Source organism: Tiliqua scincoides, chromosome 4 (assembly GCF_035046505.1).
Source record: "Tiliqua scincoides isolate rTilSci1 chromosome 4, rTilSci1.hap2, whole genome shotgun sequence".
NCBI classification, from domain to species: Eukaryota; Metazoa; Chordata; class Lepidosauria; order Squamata; family Scincidae; genus Tiliqua; species Tiliqua scincoides.
Window position 1 is genome coordinate 216,824,074 of NC_089824.1, and position 18,878 is coordinate 216,842,951.

At 45.1% G+C, this 18,878-nt stretch overlaps 1 protein-coding gene across 1 annotated transcript in view; it reads left to right on the forward strand.

The window, feature by feature from the left end:
• The window catches only part of COL9A3 (collagen type IX alpha 3 chain), an 83,106-nt gene that overhangs the window by 32,080 nt on the left and 32,148 nt on the right, over positions 1-18,878 (forward strand). The window contains exons 7-13 of the mRNA XM_066624726.1: positions 1,319-1,390; positions 2,389-2,442; positions 9,052-9,087; positions 12,920-12,943; positions 15,576-15,629; positions 15,895-15,948; positions 16,778-16,819. Of these exons, the coding sequence (XP_066480823.1) occupies positions 1,319-1,390; positions 2,389-2,442; positions 9,052-9,087; positions 12,920-12,943; positions 15,576-15,629; positions 15,895-15,948; positions 16,778-16,819 (336 nt within the window). The remainder of the gene's footprint in view (positions 1-1,318; positions 1,391-2,388; positions 2,443-9,051; positions 9,088-12,919; positions 12,944-15,575; positions 15,630-15,894; positions 15,949-16,777; positions 16,820-18,878) is intronic.

The following is an 18,878-nucleotide window of genomic DNA, read 5'->3' on the forward strand; positions in this document are numbered from 1 at the left end:
TTCCCAGGTATTCCAAAACTTTGGGAATGAGTTTCTCTTCTGCACCTTCTTTAGACTGTGAGCCTTTTGGGAACAGGGAACCATCTATTTCTTATTATTATCCAAAATTACATGAAACATAGTTGTAAACTGGTGTTGAGCAATTGATACAAGTCTCAGCCTGAGACCTGAGTATCAACTAGGTATCGGGGCAATATGTATGATGTTCCTAAAAGTGCCGGTTTTTTGCAGGTCTGATGGTTTTATTTCAGTAAGCTGCAGTTGTTTATAAAGCAGTTCGCAAAACTTTTTGAGATTGTTCTTCTCGTTATTTATATACTACTTTTCAACAAAAGGTTTGCAGAGAAAATCAAAGAACTAATTTGATCTATTTAGCCATTGCATCTATTTAGCCATGTAAACTGCTTTCTGAACTTGTTTTTGGTTTAAAAGCGGTAAGTAAGTATTCTTAGTAATGTTATTCAATAAAATAACATTACATTTATTGCCTCAATAAAGGAACATGCGTATGTAATATTCTTAGTGGTTCTTAAGGAATTGTGAAATCCCCTTCCCTTAGAGTAGGGGTGTCCAAAGTTTTTGGCAGGAGGGCCACATCATCTCTCTGACACTGTGTTGGGGGTCAGGGGGAAAAAAGAATTAATTTACATTTCAAATTTGAACAAATTTACCTAGATGAATATATTAAAGATGAACTTATATGAATGAATGAAGGTCTTGCAATAGCTCAAGGCCTATAAAAGGTCTTGCACAAAGCAAGGCTGGCCTTTCCTTTGCTGCCGCTGCTGCATCACAGACGTAAAACAGCAAGCAGTAGAGGGAGCCCTCGTCCCACAGCTCACACGAGAGGTCAAACCATCGCCCTCACACTGAGAGCAGTTGCATCGGGCCAATGTGGGCTCCAGCAAGTTTCCAGAGGGCCAGAGGCTTATTGGAGTCTGGGGTCTCCCTGAGGGCTGCATTGGGACTCCTTGAGGGCCGCAAGTGGCCCCAGGGCCGGTGTTTGGGCACCCCTGCCTTAGAGGTTCACTTAAGCCTGAGCAGGTTTTGGAAAAGTATAAGTGAGCTTCAGACTAGCTTTGTGGCCCAGAATTAAGCTGCTGTGTGGTTTAATAGGGACGTTACTTGTGCGTATTTGTACATCCATCATATATTTGTTAAATATGTACATTTCAGTGGATTTATTTGAAGAAACTCTGTGTCATGTCACAGACAAATATCTACTACATTAAGACAACATTAACATATTCTGTCATACCATCATATCATATCTCTGTAATTGTTATATTAACAGTGCCTGCCTATTAATCTGGTTTAGGGACCTAAAGGAGCACCAGGGAAGCCAGGCAAGTCGGGGGATGCAGGTTTACCTGGCCTTCCAGGAGTGGATGTAAGTATTAAAGACACCTCTTCTGGATTTCAATCTTCCTCATTTCCTAAAGTGCTTTGTTGCATGTCAGGGCTGAGTTCATGAGTGACGTGTGTTTTGCATTTTCTGTGTTGGTAATTTGAATAAAAACCTGTTCTGTCTTTCATGTTTCTCTCTTAGAACTGAAACAAGTTTGCTTCTCTGCCCCAAGTTCTCCATAAACGTTTCCATTTGCAGATGTTGTGGACAGATATTGTCTGAATACTGTTATCTTTCCCATATGTATGATTAATTCTCAGCGGTGCTCAAAAGATTTTATTTTCCTTAGCTTGGTGGGGATGTCTGCACGGGGCTGTAGATCTCTGAATACACAGGGAACTGCAGCATGATGTCCTCTGTGGTGGGGACTGGAGATGGATGAAGCACTGGGGTAGAGCCACCAAAGCTTCAGTGTGGAGGCAGTGGCTGGTGCAGGACAGGGCCTGATCCTAAAAATTCACCTGAAGAAGTGCCAGAGGAACAAGGTAAGTAGGGAGAAGGCAGAAGAATTGGAAACTGAGAAGGAAACTTAAGAGCCAGCAGGTAGAAGAGTTAAAGGGGAAACAAGCAGATGGTAGGTGTGGACCCGTGGAGCAGAACAGAGCATTGCATAAGCCTGACCTGATTGTTGCACAGATAAGGATTTGGGTTGGGCCTGGAAGCATCTGCAATCATGCCCACTAATGGAGAATTAATTCCTTTCTGGGGAGTTTCAGTGGTGTAGCCTTACTGGTACCAATCAGGACATTTGTTACTTCCCCCCCCCCTTCAACATCCTTGAATGGCTTACCACCAGGAGGTACCAGTACATAGACCAGGAGGCATCTGGCTTAAGTCTTGACCAGTCCTGACAGAGGTCTACTGTGACATAGCTGGTGGCCCTAATCCCACAGGCACTTAAAGAAAAATATTAGATGGCAACTCTTAGAACTGTAATTTTCTTGGCCTATTTTTGATCCTGTTTTCTTTTTTTTTTTCAGGGTTTAACAGGATCTGATGGCCCACCTGGGCCAAATGGACCACCAGGAGACAGAGTAAGCGCCAGAACTTTAAAATTGGGAGGGGGGTGTTGGTTGGAGAACACCAATGAGGAATGAGTTGCAGCACCAACAGTGGCAACATGTTCATTGACTGAAACAGAATTGTAGTAATCACCTAGCACAGTGGTTCTCAAACTTTGTAGGCCCACGACCCACCAGAACTGATGCTGGTAGGATTACTGGAAGTGATGTCATGGTTGGCAGTGACATGATCTAACAGGAACACTTTTAATACCCTCCATATGACAAAATCAAATCAAATTAAGTAAGTAAAATAAATGTTTCCAGTAAGTATAAATTTAAAATAAAAACCCTCCCAAACAGTTGCTTTAAAAAGTTCCCTAAACATCCCAAAGGTTGTAATTCTATCTGGACTTAACTGGGAGTAAGCCCCATCAACTATCACTGTAAAAAGCATATACAGGTGTGCACCACTTAATGACAGGGATACATTCTGTTATCCCTGTTGTTATGTGATTAGGTCATTAAGTGAACACTCAGCCCAATCTAGTGCCTTTGCATACAAACACTCCGTGCCAGACACTAGCTGGCTGCAAAGACTACTGAAGATGGATTGCCTCTTCTTTGCACGGAGAGCCTCTTTGCTGTGTAAACAGACACACTGCCGCAGGCTATGGAAGACCTGACCTGCCTCATTAAGAGGCTCTTTGTTGTGCTTTGACCACCATCTTATGTGTGGTCTGTTGTTAAGTGGTTGTTAAGCGATGCATCCCTGTACACAATAGCCTGTTAAGTACAGATCAGTAGCATTTCCCCAGATGCAGTCACATACCATGGTAGCATCGTGTTTAATATATTAAAAATAAAATTTTGCTTTTTCTTGCATGGACAATTAGCATGTCAAAAAGAAAGCTATGTTACAACTCTTCTTCTTGTCATGTTAACTTTCTATGAAGAGGGAATTTTTATTTTTTTTTAATGGAAGAGCCTGTAATTATGTGAGCCCTTACCTGAAATCTGATGTGGCATAGTCCAGACACATCTTTACCACTACAAGGAAAACTTGGTCAATAGAGAGCTGAGTTTCTTTCAGGGAGCCTGGGATGGCATACATGGAGTTGCCCAGAAAGACATCAACTAGTTAGGTCTATCGTTGAGAGTCATGGCTGAACAGGGACATGAACTTACATCCCTCATTTCAGTCCAACTCTATGCTGGTTCACTTGTCTATTTGAGTAGCCAGGAATTATAGCTTTCCTGGTCCAAAAAATGCATAGTGACATTGGTTGTGGATGGCAATGTAAGAAATAATAGGTTTTAGGAGGCATAAATTGCTGTCCATCAGAAAATCTGATTTTAGGATAAATCAATCCTTTTATTTATTTATTTATTTATTACAGGTACAGGAAAGGAAATAGGTTTAACTTTGGGTAGGGTACAACACAGGTTACACATAAGGTTTGGCCCCAGATTCCAACATACATCATTCAATTAATTAAAAAAAAAAAGATAATAATCATCAATACAAAGATATATTTATCAATATAAAAAATGACTTTTACGAAACACTCAATCTTGTCTAAATAAATTTGTCTACCCAATCATAAAAAAAACTTCCAATATTTTCTTACTCTATCTAAATCTCTCTCTTTCATTCTTTCTGTTAAAACTTCCATTTCTGCTACTTCATAAATTTTATCTATTAAATTTTCTTTAGTTGGCACATCTATAGTTTTCCATTTTTGTGCAAACAATATTCTTGCCGCTATAACAATATGTACAATAAGGTGTTTCTTAGATTGGTCTTTAATTTCTGATGTCACATTTAGGAGGAATATTTCTGGTCTGAATGGTAATACACAATGCAATATCTCTTGCAACACTAGGATAAATCAATCCTGGGTGATGCCTACTGTATCATGATAGAGTAGCGTTCCATATACTCTATTCTGCTGAAAAGAAGAATACCAAAGCAATTTTTGAAAATTAATACTAGGCCTTTAAGTTGAGCTGTGTCTGAGGTTCCCCCCCCCCCCCAGGTTATTCAACCCTGGTAAAAAGGAGATAAACGGATCCTGCCTCCTAGCCAGTGTTGTAAACGGTTTTAGGACATTGGTTCCCAAACTGTGGATCTAGGACCCAGCAGTGGGTCACGACCCAATTTTTGGTAGTTCGTGAAACTGACAGGGCAGATTAGGCTCTGCGCATCAAGTGTAAACAAGCTGCTACTTGGGGAGGGAGAGCACTGCTGCCCAAACACCACTATAGCCACACCCTTTGGCATTTATAAATCAGGCAGCAGCTTCTAAATTTTGGGAACCACTGGTTTAGGATCCATAAAGAATGAGAAGAAAACATGATAGCTGCGAGCTGAAACAAGAGGGGGGGGAAAGCTGGCATTTGTAAACAGAGTTGATCTTTATAGGATTACAGCCTGTTTATTCTGGGCAAAACATTTAATTATGCTTTGGGGTTCTCAGAATCTGTCCATCTGAGTAAAGTTTCTCTTTAAATTTAATTGAAAACAAAAACACTACTAATCTGGACTGGTATGCAGAATGGCTGGCTGCCTCTCTTTGATCTGCAAATCAGCCAACAGTTTTTTAGATGTCTTCTAGACAAAGTGTTCTCTCTCTCTCTCTGGAATGTCACACATTTCTTCCAGGCTCTCAAAGGGACCCTGAAGGACACCTTCGAGGACTATCATTTAAATACTTTGTACTTATGTTGAGAGCACAATTCTGAGGTTTTGTTGTTGGCTATGCAATAAAATCTCATGGTGGGAGAGAACAAAGAGGTCTGCTTTACATGAGCACAATGGACTTCCAATTGTGCAAGGGTGTGGAGAAGGTCCACTAATTTCATCCCCCCATCTTCTCCCCTTCCGTAACCTCATTGCACATCATTCTGAAAGCAAACCCCAACTCTCAAATGTGAGTTTTTTGGGGTGGGGGTGGGGATACATGGTGTATTACAACACCTGCTGTACTTAGTGGTCATCTGCTGTGACCTTGCTTGAACCTCTACCACCTTGGGTGCTTCTGCCTCCCGCCCCAGCCATCCATCCCATGCCAGTAATTTGAAAAGCATGGCCAGGGAAGGGGGGGGAGGAGCGGCATAGTAGTAGCTACTTGTGTAGGAAGAGGAGGTGGCGGCGGCAGAGGTGCGTGCAGGGTAACAGTAATGGCGATTGAAGCAGGGCCCCAAAGCTAGTAGAGAACGGTGGGAGGGAATGGAGAAGATCAAGCATGGTGCACTTCGCACACCAAAAAGGGGCTGTGGTGGCACCAGAACTGGTTAGTTCCAGGCCCCAGGGTGGGTTGGGCCAGGCTGCTGCAAAGGCTGTTCATGTCGTGTTCTGAGCTTTCCCAATATATTGTTTTCTTGCATTTGTCACTTTGCTGTATCTCGTAGGAGACTGCAGTGCTTTTGGATGACTGCCTTGCACGTGGATGTTTTTTTCAGTGTATGCTTAGGGCGAAAGTGGCTTTTGGGGGGGGGGGGCAAACGCCTGGACCAAACCCTGTATTTGCCAAGATAACAGGAATGTGGGGAGGAGGAGGAAGGGGGTGCTTACCTCTTCCTGTACCCCTTGATTCTTGTCTGCAAAGGCTCCTCCTTGGACCGCTTCCCATCCCCAGTGAATTTGTTAAGTTTATTTGTACCCTCTCCAGTCTTCTTTACAAAGCAAGGCAATGGGCCGGTGCAAGTCCCTTGCGCCAAAGTGTTAAGCAAAGTGTTGCAAAAGTGTCGTAAAGCACTTTTGCACCACCGGGAGAGGAGGGAGGCTGGCCCTGAGCCAGTTGGGCTGGCGTGAAGGATGAGTCCATGCTGGCTGAGCTAGGCTGATGCAGGGATTGGGGGCGAGGTGGGGAGGGTGGGACGGAGACACTTCAGGGTGAGCGGCGGGCAGGCCCATGGGTGGGTGGCAGGGAAGGAGGGGTGGGGCCAGGATCTGGCACTTGTGCTGGATCTTTTCCCCATTACCGGGCAGCCCGGGGCAGCTCCAGGCTGCTCGGATCTGTACTACCTCTTTAGGAGGCGCAGATCCGAGTAGCCCCATTGGGGCTGCTGCTGCTATACCCAGGGTAAGGGGAAGCGATTCCCCTTGCCACTGGCTGAGCCACTTTTGGCCCCAACCTTGCCGCGGATGCAGGGCAGACCCATCGGCCTGCCTGCTGCAGGGCAGGTTAGAACATAAGAACAGCCCCACTGGATCAGGCCGTAGGCCCATCTAGTCCAGCTTCCTGAATCTCACAGCGGCCCACCAAATGCCCCAGGGAGCACACCAGATCACAAGAGACCTGCAAGGCTTCCTGGGAATTGTAGTTAAGAACATAAGAACAGCCCCACTGGATCAGGCCATAGGCCCATCTAGTCCAGCTTCCTGTATCTCACAGCGGCCCACCAAATGCCCCAGGGAGCACACCAGATAACAAGAGACCTTCAAGGCTTCCTGGGAATTGTAGTTAAGAACATAAGAACAGCCCCACTGGAGCAGGCCATAGGCCCATCTAGTCCAGCTTCCTGTATCTCACAGCGGCCCACCAAATGCCCCAGGGAGCACACCAGACAACAAGAGACCTGCAAGGCTTCCTGGGAATTGTAGTTAAGAACATAAGAACAGTCCCACTGGATCCGGCCATAGGCCCATCTAGTCCAGCTTCCTGTATCTCACAGCGGCCCACCAAATGCCCCAGGGAGCACACCAGATAACAAGAGACCTGCATCCTGGTGCCCTCCCTTGCATCTGGCATTCTGACATAAACCATTTCTAAAAATGGGTTTCCATTGGTTAGGATTGGGCTCCCTGTGTGTTTGCACGCATGTGAAAGTACATGCAATTCTAGCTTGTGGAAATCCCTGGCGAGTTAACTTAGTTCCCTTTTTTCTTTTTAATCTATTTCTTTTCAACATCTATTTGCAGACATTTGAACAGGTGATTAATCTTGCAGTCTGCCTGTCATCCCTGGCATCTTTTGAGAGAAAAGCAAAGGGATTAAAAGCACCCACCTGACTCCTTTTTTCTCTCCTTTAAAAGCTTTTAACGAGGCAAAATCTAATAGTCTGTGACAGTCATTCCAGTTCAGAATCCAACTGAAGATTGCAAGTACATTTTCTTGATTCAACCAGTGGTTTAAAATCTAGCAATCTGCTCTTTCTGAACAGGGTTGTAGGTATCCTTCCACTTGCATAAGGGCTCTTGTGCGTACAGAAGTGATAGTGCAAGGTTCTTGCCCACAGAAATCTGAGTGGTATCCTGTCTTGGCTATGCACTTCCACAACACACTGCACAAGCCAATGCACATAGCATTGTTAGTGACACATTGTTGTGCAATTACTTTTGCGCATAGTTGTGTAACCACATACAGTACAGCACAAAATTCCACTTTATTTCCATGTGCAGCTCCTTAGGATGCAACATATGCATGTTGACACTTTCACATAAAGCCAGTGGCATTCCTGGGGGAGGCAAGGGGGTTAAATATTCCAGGGTGCCATGCATCCTGGGCTGGTGCTACCTCCCCCTGCCATCCCCTGCTCCCATTTGGGCACCTCCAGAGAGCCAGGGAGGCTGCGCACTGCCTCCTCAGCCCTGCAAAGGCCTTCCCAGCCCTCCAAAAGCCTGCAAATCTCTACTTCTGGTTTTCGAACAAAAACTAGAAGTAGCTATTTTTTGCCTTCCAGAGCCTCAGAACATGTTTGGAAGGCCAGGGAGGTGGCACACACTCTCCCTGGCTCTCTGAAGTCCCCTGGACAGCAGAGGGGCGGCACTTGGGGGATGTACATGCAATCCTGGCCCTGGGTGGCACAGGGGCAGGATCCCCAGTGCATAAAGCCTGACATTCCCAGATGAATTCTGTGACTGTCTGTGAATGTGATGCACCAGTAAATGCTGATAGAAACCTATATGTGATAGTCAGCTTGTACTGTATATATCTGAAAAGAAGGGAAATATAGCATAGAACAGATTCTCCATTTTCTGTTTGTTAGCTGACCTGTTCCCACGAGGGCGAGAATACAAAGGAAAAGCGTACACATCCTGCTTGCCGGGCAGCTCTGTAGCACCAATCTAGTTATTCCTTGCTGGTTAATTACAGCTAAGCATGGGGCACACTTCTGAAAGCATAACTCATCAAAAGTAATGAGTAGTAAGTAATGAGTAGTGGTGTGAGTATTAGTAAGTAATGAGTAATAATAAAGTAGTATGATAAACATCAGTCCATCAGCTTGATGCACATTCATTTATACGGAACATCCCTCTTCAGATGTAAAAGAGGGCACATATCCCTAGTCTGCCCCAACCAGTCATGTGCAAATGCACACAAACTGAGCAAAATGGAAAAAATGTCTTGCCCAGCCGTGGTGCACAAAAATTAAACTACAAGCACGGTGTGGCAGGGCAGGTATCATCAGCCCAAGATTCCGCACTTCAAGACAGCATCCTCCTCTACCACCATCAAGCAGGAGCAAATGGGGCAGGAATGACTTGGAACACCTACAAAAGCCGCACAAAAGAGAGGTTGCTTGGTTTCTTGGCATTTTTGTGCCCGCTCCAAAACTGGTATTTTTGCATTAGAAGTTGAACTTTGCAAAAAAAAAAAATTGGTGCAGCACTAACAACTATTTTTCTATCCACAGGGTTCCATGGGGCCTGCAGGGCCTGCAGGACCAGCAGTAAGTGAATGTTTAATTTTATGTCTCTCCTCTGTGACGCTAAGCAGTGTCATACATGCAGATTGCTTGCAAAGCCATCATCAATAAGGGTGCTTCACGTTGATGCCACTGAAGTCCTAGCTGCAAAGCAAAATTGAACAGGAGAGATCTCGCATTCAGTGTAGCAGTGGGGCTGGGGGCAGTTCGCCCTGGGGGGCGGCCATAAGAGGGTGCTGATGCAGGCAGCCCCTCTCCCTTCTTTCTGGCTGCTAGGATCAATAGATGCTAGCAGCCAGAAAGAAGGGAAAGAGGCTGCCCACTGTTACCAAAACAGCCTGGTTTAGTTGTTTAGGGGAATTAGTGCACCTAGTCTATTGGAACACTAGGACCTGCATGCGAACCAGCGTTCTGCAGAAATTCCCTTTACTTAAAGACTTGACTGCGAGAAATATTCCAATAAAAGATTACAGCTTTATTAAAAGGGACACAAAATGGATATCCAAAAGAAATCAGTAAAGGACTGTTGTAGTGTCCTAACCAGAGTGTCCTATAGTGGTGAGTGCAGTGTTGTGTGAGTGTATTTGGTGCATCCGAAGAAATCAGAAAGAATGGTAGGGAAGGATGTGGGGGGGGTCCCTGCTCTGCCAACCCCAGCTGCTAGCTAAAGATGGGGAGAGAAGGGAACAAGGGAGGTGAGGAAAGAGAAAGAGTTCAAAGCGCAAGGCATAGCTACCTGTCTGGACGTCTGGTCTGTGAGCAGCGCGTGTGGACACCCCGGAGAGTGACTCCATGTTTGGGCACTCAGGAGAGTGACCATTTGCTAGTCAAACCCCCTTAGTATTTAAGGATATTGAAAAGTTGCTTACGTGCAAGCAGAATGTTTGGGGGATAAATGTGTAACTTAGGGTGTTTGCTTTTCATGTTCCAACAGGGAACTTGGGTGTAAATGGAGGGAATTCCTCTTAATCAACCGGGATGCAGGTAGTTCCGTTCAGTTCAGTAAGACCTTTATTGGCATAAAATACAGAGAAAGAACAAAACAAAAATATACAAAGACAACACAACATAGACATCAGTCTTTTCCTCACATACTGCCCAGAGTTCCAGAGCTCTGCCTGGCAATTACCCCATATAAAAAGGAAGTGACCCTATCAAGGGTCTCAGAGTCAGGTGTGGAAAGGAGAGACTGAAGCATGAAGCATGAGAGTCCTCCCAGCCCTGCATTCTAGTTAGCAAAGGGCCTAGATATTTCTTGCGTGAAACGTCATGAAGTGGGCAGTAGAAAAGGGTATGTGTTATGGTGTCAGTACAATCCCAACCACACTTGCATTTCCTCTCCGAGTAGGGAATACACTGAACCTGCCCGATAACACGGCTGATGGAAGAGCATTACATCTTGCAAGTGTGAATGCTCTCCGAGCCTGTGGGCACTCCAGATGATAAATGAAGGAGGGGATTTGCAGGTAAACAGGGCTAGCAGTGTCAGCTAAAACGCATATTAGCTCTTTGGTGCCAGAGGATGTCTAGCAACTTTACGTCAGGTTTACCTAAGTTAATGCAAAATACAGATATAACCCAATGTTTTGGTGCAAAATACAGAAGTTACTGGGATTGCATTCAGGAAGATAACTGAAGATACAATGGAAAACCGTCTGACAGGATTACTGAGTTTCATTCAGCTAGAGATATCAGTCTCCTTCCAGGATGTGAGGGGAGAAGAGAGAATACACAACCAAGAGTCTGACCTTGACCAAAGTGGGAATGAGGCCTGTGAGCCAGTGTTTTCTAGGAGAATAGTTCATTTTGCCTGCTGGCATCCATATAAGAAGGCCTGTTCTTGATATCACAGTAGCATAACCAGAAATACAATAAAAGGGGGGATTTTCCCGTAACACCACATCGCTTGACTGTTGTCCCTTTACTGCAGTAAAACATACAGATACAATTTTATCTGTATATTTTACTGGAATGAAGGAAGGACCAAAGGCAAGCAATGTGGGCAGCCCTGTATATTTTACTGCAATGAAGGGAAGGCCAACAGGCATGTGATGGGGCAGTTCTTCTCCCTTCTTGCTTCTTGGCGGGGAGGGTGCTGTAAAGAGTAGGGAAGGTGATACCCACCCCGGGTGCCAAACGCACTAGCTAATTCACTTCTCAAGAACTAAGTTAAGTAGACAGATTGATGAAGAGGGGCTGGCTGGGGAAGAAATTGAGAGAGAGATCCTCACATCGTCGCTTGCTTGGACACTGAAGGCACAGTGGGGGGGGAGCACAGATTAGCAACAGGGCAGCTTATCGCAATTTGCACTGCTGTTCTTGACTATGCATGTACATAGTGTGCCTGCAGACAGCTTCTCCAAGCCCAGTGCAATGGTGCAACCATTGGGTACAGGGCAGTGAGGACTGGATGATCAGAACCTTTCCAGTTCCAGTCCACTACAGCCTACAGCAGATAGCTGTAGTGAGAGGTGCGGTGTGGTGACACCAGTGGGGCAGCTTTTGCCACCCTGGTAACCCACTGCCTGCTTCACCGTACCTCATGAGAAGGCGTGAGTTCCTATGAGTTCTAGTTCCTATGCCAGCAATGCTCAATGTTTTTATTCTGACAGCACACTGACCTCTGTGATCGTTGCCTCCGCTGGCAGAAGAAGAGGGACAGGCAATCCATTACTACAGACACTTGCCCTAGAAACAGAGCCGCAGCGCTCAGAAGAGTTTTTTCAGCCATTTTCAACCACTGTGCTCCAAGCTCCTGCTGCACACCTGCTGATCTTTCAAGGCACACTGATGTGCTGCCGCACACTGATTGAAAATTGCTGTCCTATGGAGAAAAAAATGGAGTCCTGGAGAATATCCTTTGTATGGTGTTTGCCTTGGTTTCGCTGAGGTTCAGGACCAGCTCATAATGTCTAAGTACTGAAAACAAGAGCTGTTTGCAAATTTGAGCCATTGTGAGAACCTGTCAAGTTATTCAGTGATGGTTTCCCATGTTTCCTGCCTTTTCCATGGTATTCTCAACCACCCTATTGTGAGTTGTCATTGTCCCAACATGTGTCCCTAACTTGAACACACAATTCCTTGCTGCTCTTTCTGATAGGGCAATTTGTGCACACATCTTATTGGAGCCCTTGGTGTATAGCAGGGGTGTCCAAACTTTTTGGCAGGAGTGTCACAGCATCTCTTTGACACTGTGTTGGGGGCATGGGGGAAAAAAAAGAATTAATTCACATTTAAAATTTGAATAAATTTACATAAATGAATATAATAGAGATGGAACCTTTTGCATGAATGAAGGTCTTGCAATAGCTCAAGGCCTATAAAAGACCTTGTACAAAGCAAGGCCGGCCTTTCCTTTGCTGCCACTGCTGCATCACAAATGTGAAACAGCAAGCAGTGGAGGGAGCCCTCAGCCCGCAGCTCATGCAGGAGGTCGAACAGCCACCCTCATGCTGAGAGTGGTTGCCTTGGGCTAGCACTGGCTCCAGCAAGCCTCCAGAGGGCCAGAAGCTCATTGGAGACTGGGGATTCCCTGTGGGCCAGATTGGGAGTCCTCGAGGGCCACCAATGGCCCCGGGGTTTGGGCACCCCTGGTGTATAATAACCTCAACTCTGTGTGCATAATTTTCACTTCTCCATGCATCAGTTTGTTAGTCTCCTATCACCATGTGAAAACCTCTGTGTTTGGTGAAATACTGACCAGCATGAGGGCAGTTTTCTAAAGGGAATTATTAAGGTTTCAACTGAGTGTTTGAGCAAAAAGCAGAGGAAGAGAGAGGAGAGGCTTTTCAATTGTTGATCCGTTTCTCTTTAGGAATCTTACATTGCTTAAAGTAATTTTGACCTCATTTTTCAGGCCAAAGGACTCCCAGGACCTCCAGTAAGTAAGGCCAATTTTTTTCAGAAAGAGTTCAATTGTGAAAATATGTTATTTCTTTATGATGTTTGTACAATCTGTTTTTAACTGAACCTCTCTGTGCAAATTCAAAAAACTACGATATTCTGTCCTTAATTTAAGACTCAACAGCAGTCCAGTGACACCAACTATTTGGTCTATTTGGCGTTCAGGTAATCCTTCAAGTTGGCCATTAGCACCAGCCCTGGACTGCCTCCGAGGTTATCGTTTGAATTCCATCCTGCAACATCAGTAGCTGGGAAAGTGGAATGCTTTTGTTGGTTGGTTTGTTTTTACTGTGGCAGCTCTGCAAAGTTCTCCTTAAAGCAGGTCTCCACTGTAGCTGCCTGTGTTGTCAGTTGCACTCCACCTGGCACTAGCACAGCCAGAGGGGGTGTTGCGGTAAGTACTGTAGGGGCCACAACACATTCGTCTCCATGTTGCTGTCACTGCCTGGGATGGTTTGCGATGGTGAGTGGGAGGGGCTGCTTACTCGGTGTGTTGTGGTGCCTACAGTACATACTATGCTACTTCTGCATGGGGTGGCTTTTTGGAATCATCACCATTAATTGATGCAGAATACTGCAACCCATCTCTTGTCAGGGATAGGGAGATATGACTGTAACCTTAATGCTTTCATTCACTTCTAAGTTAGGACTCAAGGTGCTGATCATTATGACCTGTGAAGCCCTATCTGCTCTGAGTCCCAGATCCCTTAGAGAGAGCATCATCTTGTTCTTCAGATCCCTTAAGACCATGTTCAGAGTCCTGAATGTAAGAGAGATTTTGTGGACAATTTGGTGCTAGGCTGCCTCATGCCTGAGCCCGTCTGATCTCAGAAGCTAAGCAGGGTCAGGCCTGGTTAGTACTTGGATGGGAGACCGCCTGGGAATACCGGGTGCTGTAGGCTTATACCAGAGTCTTTCGAGACTGAAGGTTGCCAACCATGCCTCCATAATAGCCCCAGACCTTTGGAATCTGCTGTCTACCACTTCTGCTGGAGGTGCTGAAGCATACCACCTAATCCACTTCTGCTCCTGTTTATCAGATTATGAAAATTTAAGGAAACCTTTAATTTAATTTTGAAAGAGGCTTTTGTTACCTTTTTGTGGTTTGAAAATATGTTGTTCTGTTTATTTATTTATTAAAATAAGTAAATAAATAAAAATTTGTTTATTTATAAGACAACTAAAATTAACAAACACAAACTCACAAAACCTTGAACTTGCAATGACACACTGTAAGGCTGCAGTCCTAACCACACTTTCCTGAGAGTAAGCCCCATTGAACAAAATAGGACATACTTCTGAGTAGACCTGGTTAGGATCGTGCCCTAAGACACACAACAAACAAATAATAAAAACACAGATTGAAAATTATATCTTAAGTGTGGCATTCTAAATCTAAATTTCTTTCTTCTTCTACAAAATATTAATCATACTCAGTCTGTTTCTCATCTGGTTTTTACCATGTGACCTGCCCCAAGGTCCTTAACATTTGGCTGTCTGTAACTAAGGTTGCGATGCGCCCTTGTGCCAGTGCAAGTCCCTTGCACTGACCCAGGAGGGTTGCAAACGTACCATAAAGCACATTTGTGCCTCTTCAAGTTAGCTGGGCCGGTGCAGGGACACACACCAGCCCACGGAGGCTGAATCCAGCCTCTGTGCCAACTTAGCCAGGGAACCTTGTGTCGGCCAAGCTCAGCTGACGCAAGGGTCTAGGGTGGGCAGGGAGGAGGTGGAAAAGGGAGGCATTTCAGGGGGGAGGGATTCCAGGAAAAGGGAGGCATTCCAGGGAAAAGGGAGGCATTCCACCTCCTGTGGTGGCACAAGTCCGAGGAGACCCATTGGGGCTGCAGTGGTTTACGCGGGGGTAAGGGGAAGAGTTTCCCCTTGCCTCCATCTGAGCCACTTTGGGCTCCCGTCTTGTGCTGGATACAGAGCAGGCTTCCTGGCCTGCCTGTTCCAGTGCAAGATAGGATTTTGCTGAACTAGATATAAACCCACCAAACAGGATGTATCTCTGAAAAGGCTGGTATTCTGTCATAGGAATTGTAGGAAAGTGGGGACCACTGGTCTACATGGTCAAAGTACAACCATGGGCTGCATCTGGTCTACCAACACATGTTGACCAGATTTCTAAGCTCAGTGGCATTAAAATTAGGTTGGTGCAGCCCCTTCTTCTCCTCTTCCCCATCCCCTACAAGCCACCATGCACCTTCTTCCTCCTGCTGGATGAATGACTGCTGGGCTGAGTCTGAGAGCCCAGCAGAGAGAGAGAGAGAGAGTACCAGCAAGCAGCTACAAATATCCTTATCCAATTGTGAACATTTCTTAGAGCCATGTACAGAATGTATGTAATGGACCCACTGCAGCCCACCATTAAGAGCAAAACTGAGTTAAAAGACTTTAATTCTCTCTGAAAGTTTGGGAATCCCTGATATAAACTGTACACCCCCTCGCTCTTTCTACAGTCATTTCCATAAGTCTTGGAGATGGGCAGGGGAAATCAACTCATGCTGAAACGCAGATTCCCTACAAAGCAGGAATTGGATGTACAACACCTTTTATGCTCAGAGTCCCTATGTTTGCCTTAGTGGCTTCTCTCTCTTTTACAGGGACCTCCAGGACCCAGTGGGCTCCCAGGTGGAAATGGGTTTCGTGGGCCATCTGTGAGTTTTCCTTTCTTTTGATGCCCCAAAGGACAAATCCCTTGCCTTGCTCTGCACTTCTACTAAGGTGGTGATACTAATGCTAATTTATGTCCTGACCAGTTCCATAGATAAATGAAACTAGCCAGATTCACCTCTCTGGCTTGTGTGAAAGATGGCTAGTCTTTTAGATATACCATTAAACATAAGTAAAGAAATTACTGCATTGGAATTTGTAGAATTTCTGTTATTTCTGAAATAGAATAAATTTTTGTTCTGTTTTTAGGGACCATCTGGACTTCCAGGGTTACCTGGACCACCAGGCCCTCCTGGACCGCCTGTAAGTTCAGACTCCCAGACCATGCTAAAATACTTGGGATGTAGGCAGGAAATGTCTGAGTAGCTCCAGAAGAGCTGCCTTGGGTTCATCTGTCTTTGCAATTGCGTTGCCATTTCTTCGTAGAACCTGTTTCTTCTAAAGCAGCCATTTTCAACCACTGTGCTGTGGCACACCGGTGTGCCATGAATGGTCCCCAAGTGTGCTGCGAGAATTTGGGAGAGGGTCATTTATTAGTAGGGCCAATGGAGGATATGAGCCCCCATTGACAGCATGGTGTGCCTTGTCAGTTGTTAAAAAAACTGATGGTGTGCCTTGACCATTTTAGTGCCTTGTCAGTGTGAAATGAAAAAGGTTGAAAATCACTGTTCTAAAGCAATAGGCTTCTCCTGGACAAATCTTAATGCACTTTAGTGTCTGTTAAACAGTATTGCACTGGGAATGAAGATGTGACTGGCCAGCAAAATGTTGGTAATGTAGGAGAGATGGAAAGTACTGCCCTCGGAAACGCAAGAAATTACATCTTCAGTAGCATGCAGCTTGGCTTGATTGTTCTGATGTCAGTTGCACAAGTTGATCTCCTTGGGGGGGATGACAATGACTGGACAGTTCTGTCTCATAATAGGGTGTTGGAAGTGATAAAAAAATAATCTCATCCAACTCTTGCTGTCATGAAAAGAATCAAAGCTTGGCAGGTAGATAGAAGGATGTTATTTTTCCTTGCCCAGTCTAGTAAAAATGGACTATCACAGTCACAAACTATGCTATGTTGGAACTGCCCTTGGTATTTGCTTGCAACATATTTAAAATCCCAAACTCTCTTGGCTTGCAGGGTATTCCTGGGGTACTTCCAGATGGCAACGGTGACCTTCAGGTAGTATCTTCTTTCAGACGCCATCAAATTGTTTGAGCCGTTATGCAATTGTGCATCAAACAGAAATTTAAGATGTGATCCATCGGGCGTGGGTGTGTGTGTCCAGGTTGCGTCTCGTTATTCACAGGGGTTCCATTGCCAGAACTCACGTGGATGGCAAAAATCGCATTAAAGCAAATCCATTTAAAAAACAATGTTCCTTTGCTCAGTGGCAGACACCCTCTCATCTGTGCATGTGCGGCCCTGGAAATTGCTCCATTTGGAACTGTACAGGACCCAAAACAGGCAGGGAAAGCCAATTTTGCAGCACTTCTGTGCGCTGCTTAGCTGCGCCTCACCTTGGAGGTGTCTGACATGCTACACAATTGCACCCAGTACTGGAAGAATCCTGGAGGCCCCCTGAATCTTAGTCTCGTTTCTCTGTCTGAACAGTGGATTAATCAACAACCTCATGGTGTTAGGATAGATGCATTGGAGTTGATAACTAGAGGTGTTTGTTTCCAGTGTGTAAAATAGGATTACAGCTTAAGTCTTACTGAACGTAATGGGCTGAGTAAAGTAAATAACACTGTTTTCAAACATCTATATGGATAACAAATATTCAGAAGTTCACTGGTGCAGTCCTCACAGAGCTGTACCAGCTCCGAAGAATTCTATTGTTTGCAGAATTCACACCCCCTTCATTTAAAAAAAAAATTAGTATGCATGAAAAGTGACGTACACGAAAGAGAAGTCTTTTGGCTGAGCTTTCTTTATGGTGTGAAGGTAGATTTTTATGATGAGGGTGCTTTTAAAAAGAGATCCCCCATGTGACTCAGTTCCCTAAAGACTGTACCGTGGTGCCTTGCGGAACATTGAAATCCATTTTGAAATTAGTGTGTTGAAACCAAACAATAGAGCATATAATTTTATTATTATTATTCTGTTCTGGCTCAGGTTGGTTCTGCATCTTTTAAGCTGACACTGTGATAAAGACAAGCTCATCAGTTGGCATTGCCAGTCATTCCTTGTTCAGACTTATCACTTTCAAACTTGCCTTTGAAATGGGAAAGGTCACATTTGCATTGCTAGTTGTTTTTTCCCTTGTTCTGGGGCCCAGTGGGTTGTTTGTTCTTTCCTTTTGAGCAGAAATGGCTTGATTCTCTGCAGCGAAACAAACCCTGCCTTAATGAGCTGGTGAGCAGCATTTCAAGACTTCACACATCTGTTGTTGTGACAGCTTCTTTCGTTTCCTAATTGGCGCACTCGAGGAGAAGCTGATAATTTCCTCGTTCCGCCTTGTTGAAAAATCTTATGGGGGTTAGGTGGAAAATGACAGCACTTTTCTTCTCCGTTGTTTGGGGAAGAAAAGAACATCCTATAGAAGTTAATAGAAAATCATACCCCTGGCATGAAGTGGTATATTGTGAAAAGGAAAACACTAGCAGAAATATCTCACTAACTCCTTTAGGTCTGTAGAGTGACTACCATAAAAGCCACTCAAAATGCCATATTGTGCCGGGTCTCTCTGCATCTTTGATGGCTTATGATGGTCCCCAGGTCTCGGCTGCAAGTAAGCTCTAGGATCCGTGAGTTCCTTCCCCTTGCTTGTCCCCTCATGGAGTGGAGCTTGGGCTGGATATTTCCCCTCACCTCCCTCCTTCTTCATTCTTCCAGGGCCTCTCTCATGCCTTTCTTTTCTCCTGGGCTGGACTCTCTCACTTCACTCTCTTCCTTCAATTCTTCCTCTCTCACACCGGGGGTCTGACTTTCTTCTCCTTTCACGTCTTACCTGGATCCAATATCTGCCTTTATAAGAACATAAGAACAGCCCCACTGGATCAGGCCATAGGCCCATCTATTCCAGCTTCCTGTATCTCACAGCAGCCCACCAAATGCCCCAGGGAGCACACCAGATAACAAGAGACCTGCAAGGCTTCCTGGGAATTGTAGTTAAGAACATAAGAACAGCCCCACTGGATCAGGCCATAGGCCCATCTAGTCCAGCTTCCTGTATCTCACAGCGGCCCACCAAATGCCCCAGGGAGCACACCAGATAACAAGAGACCTGCAAGGCCTC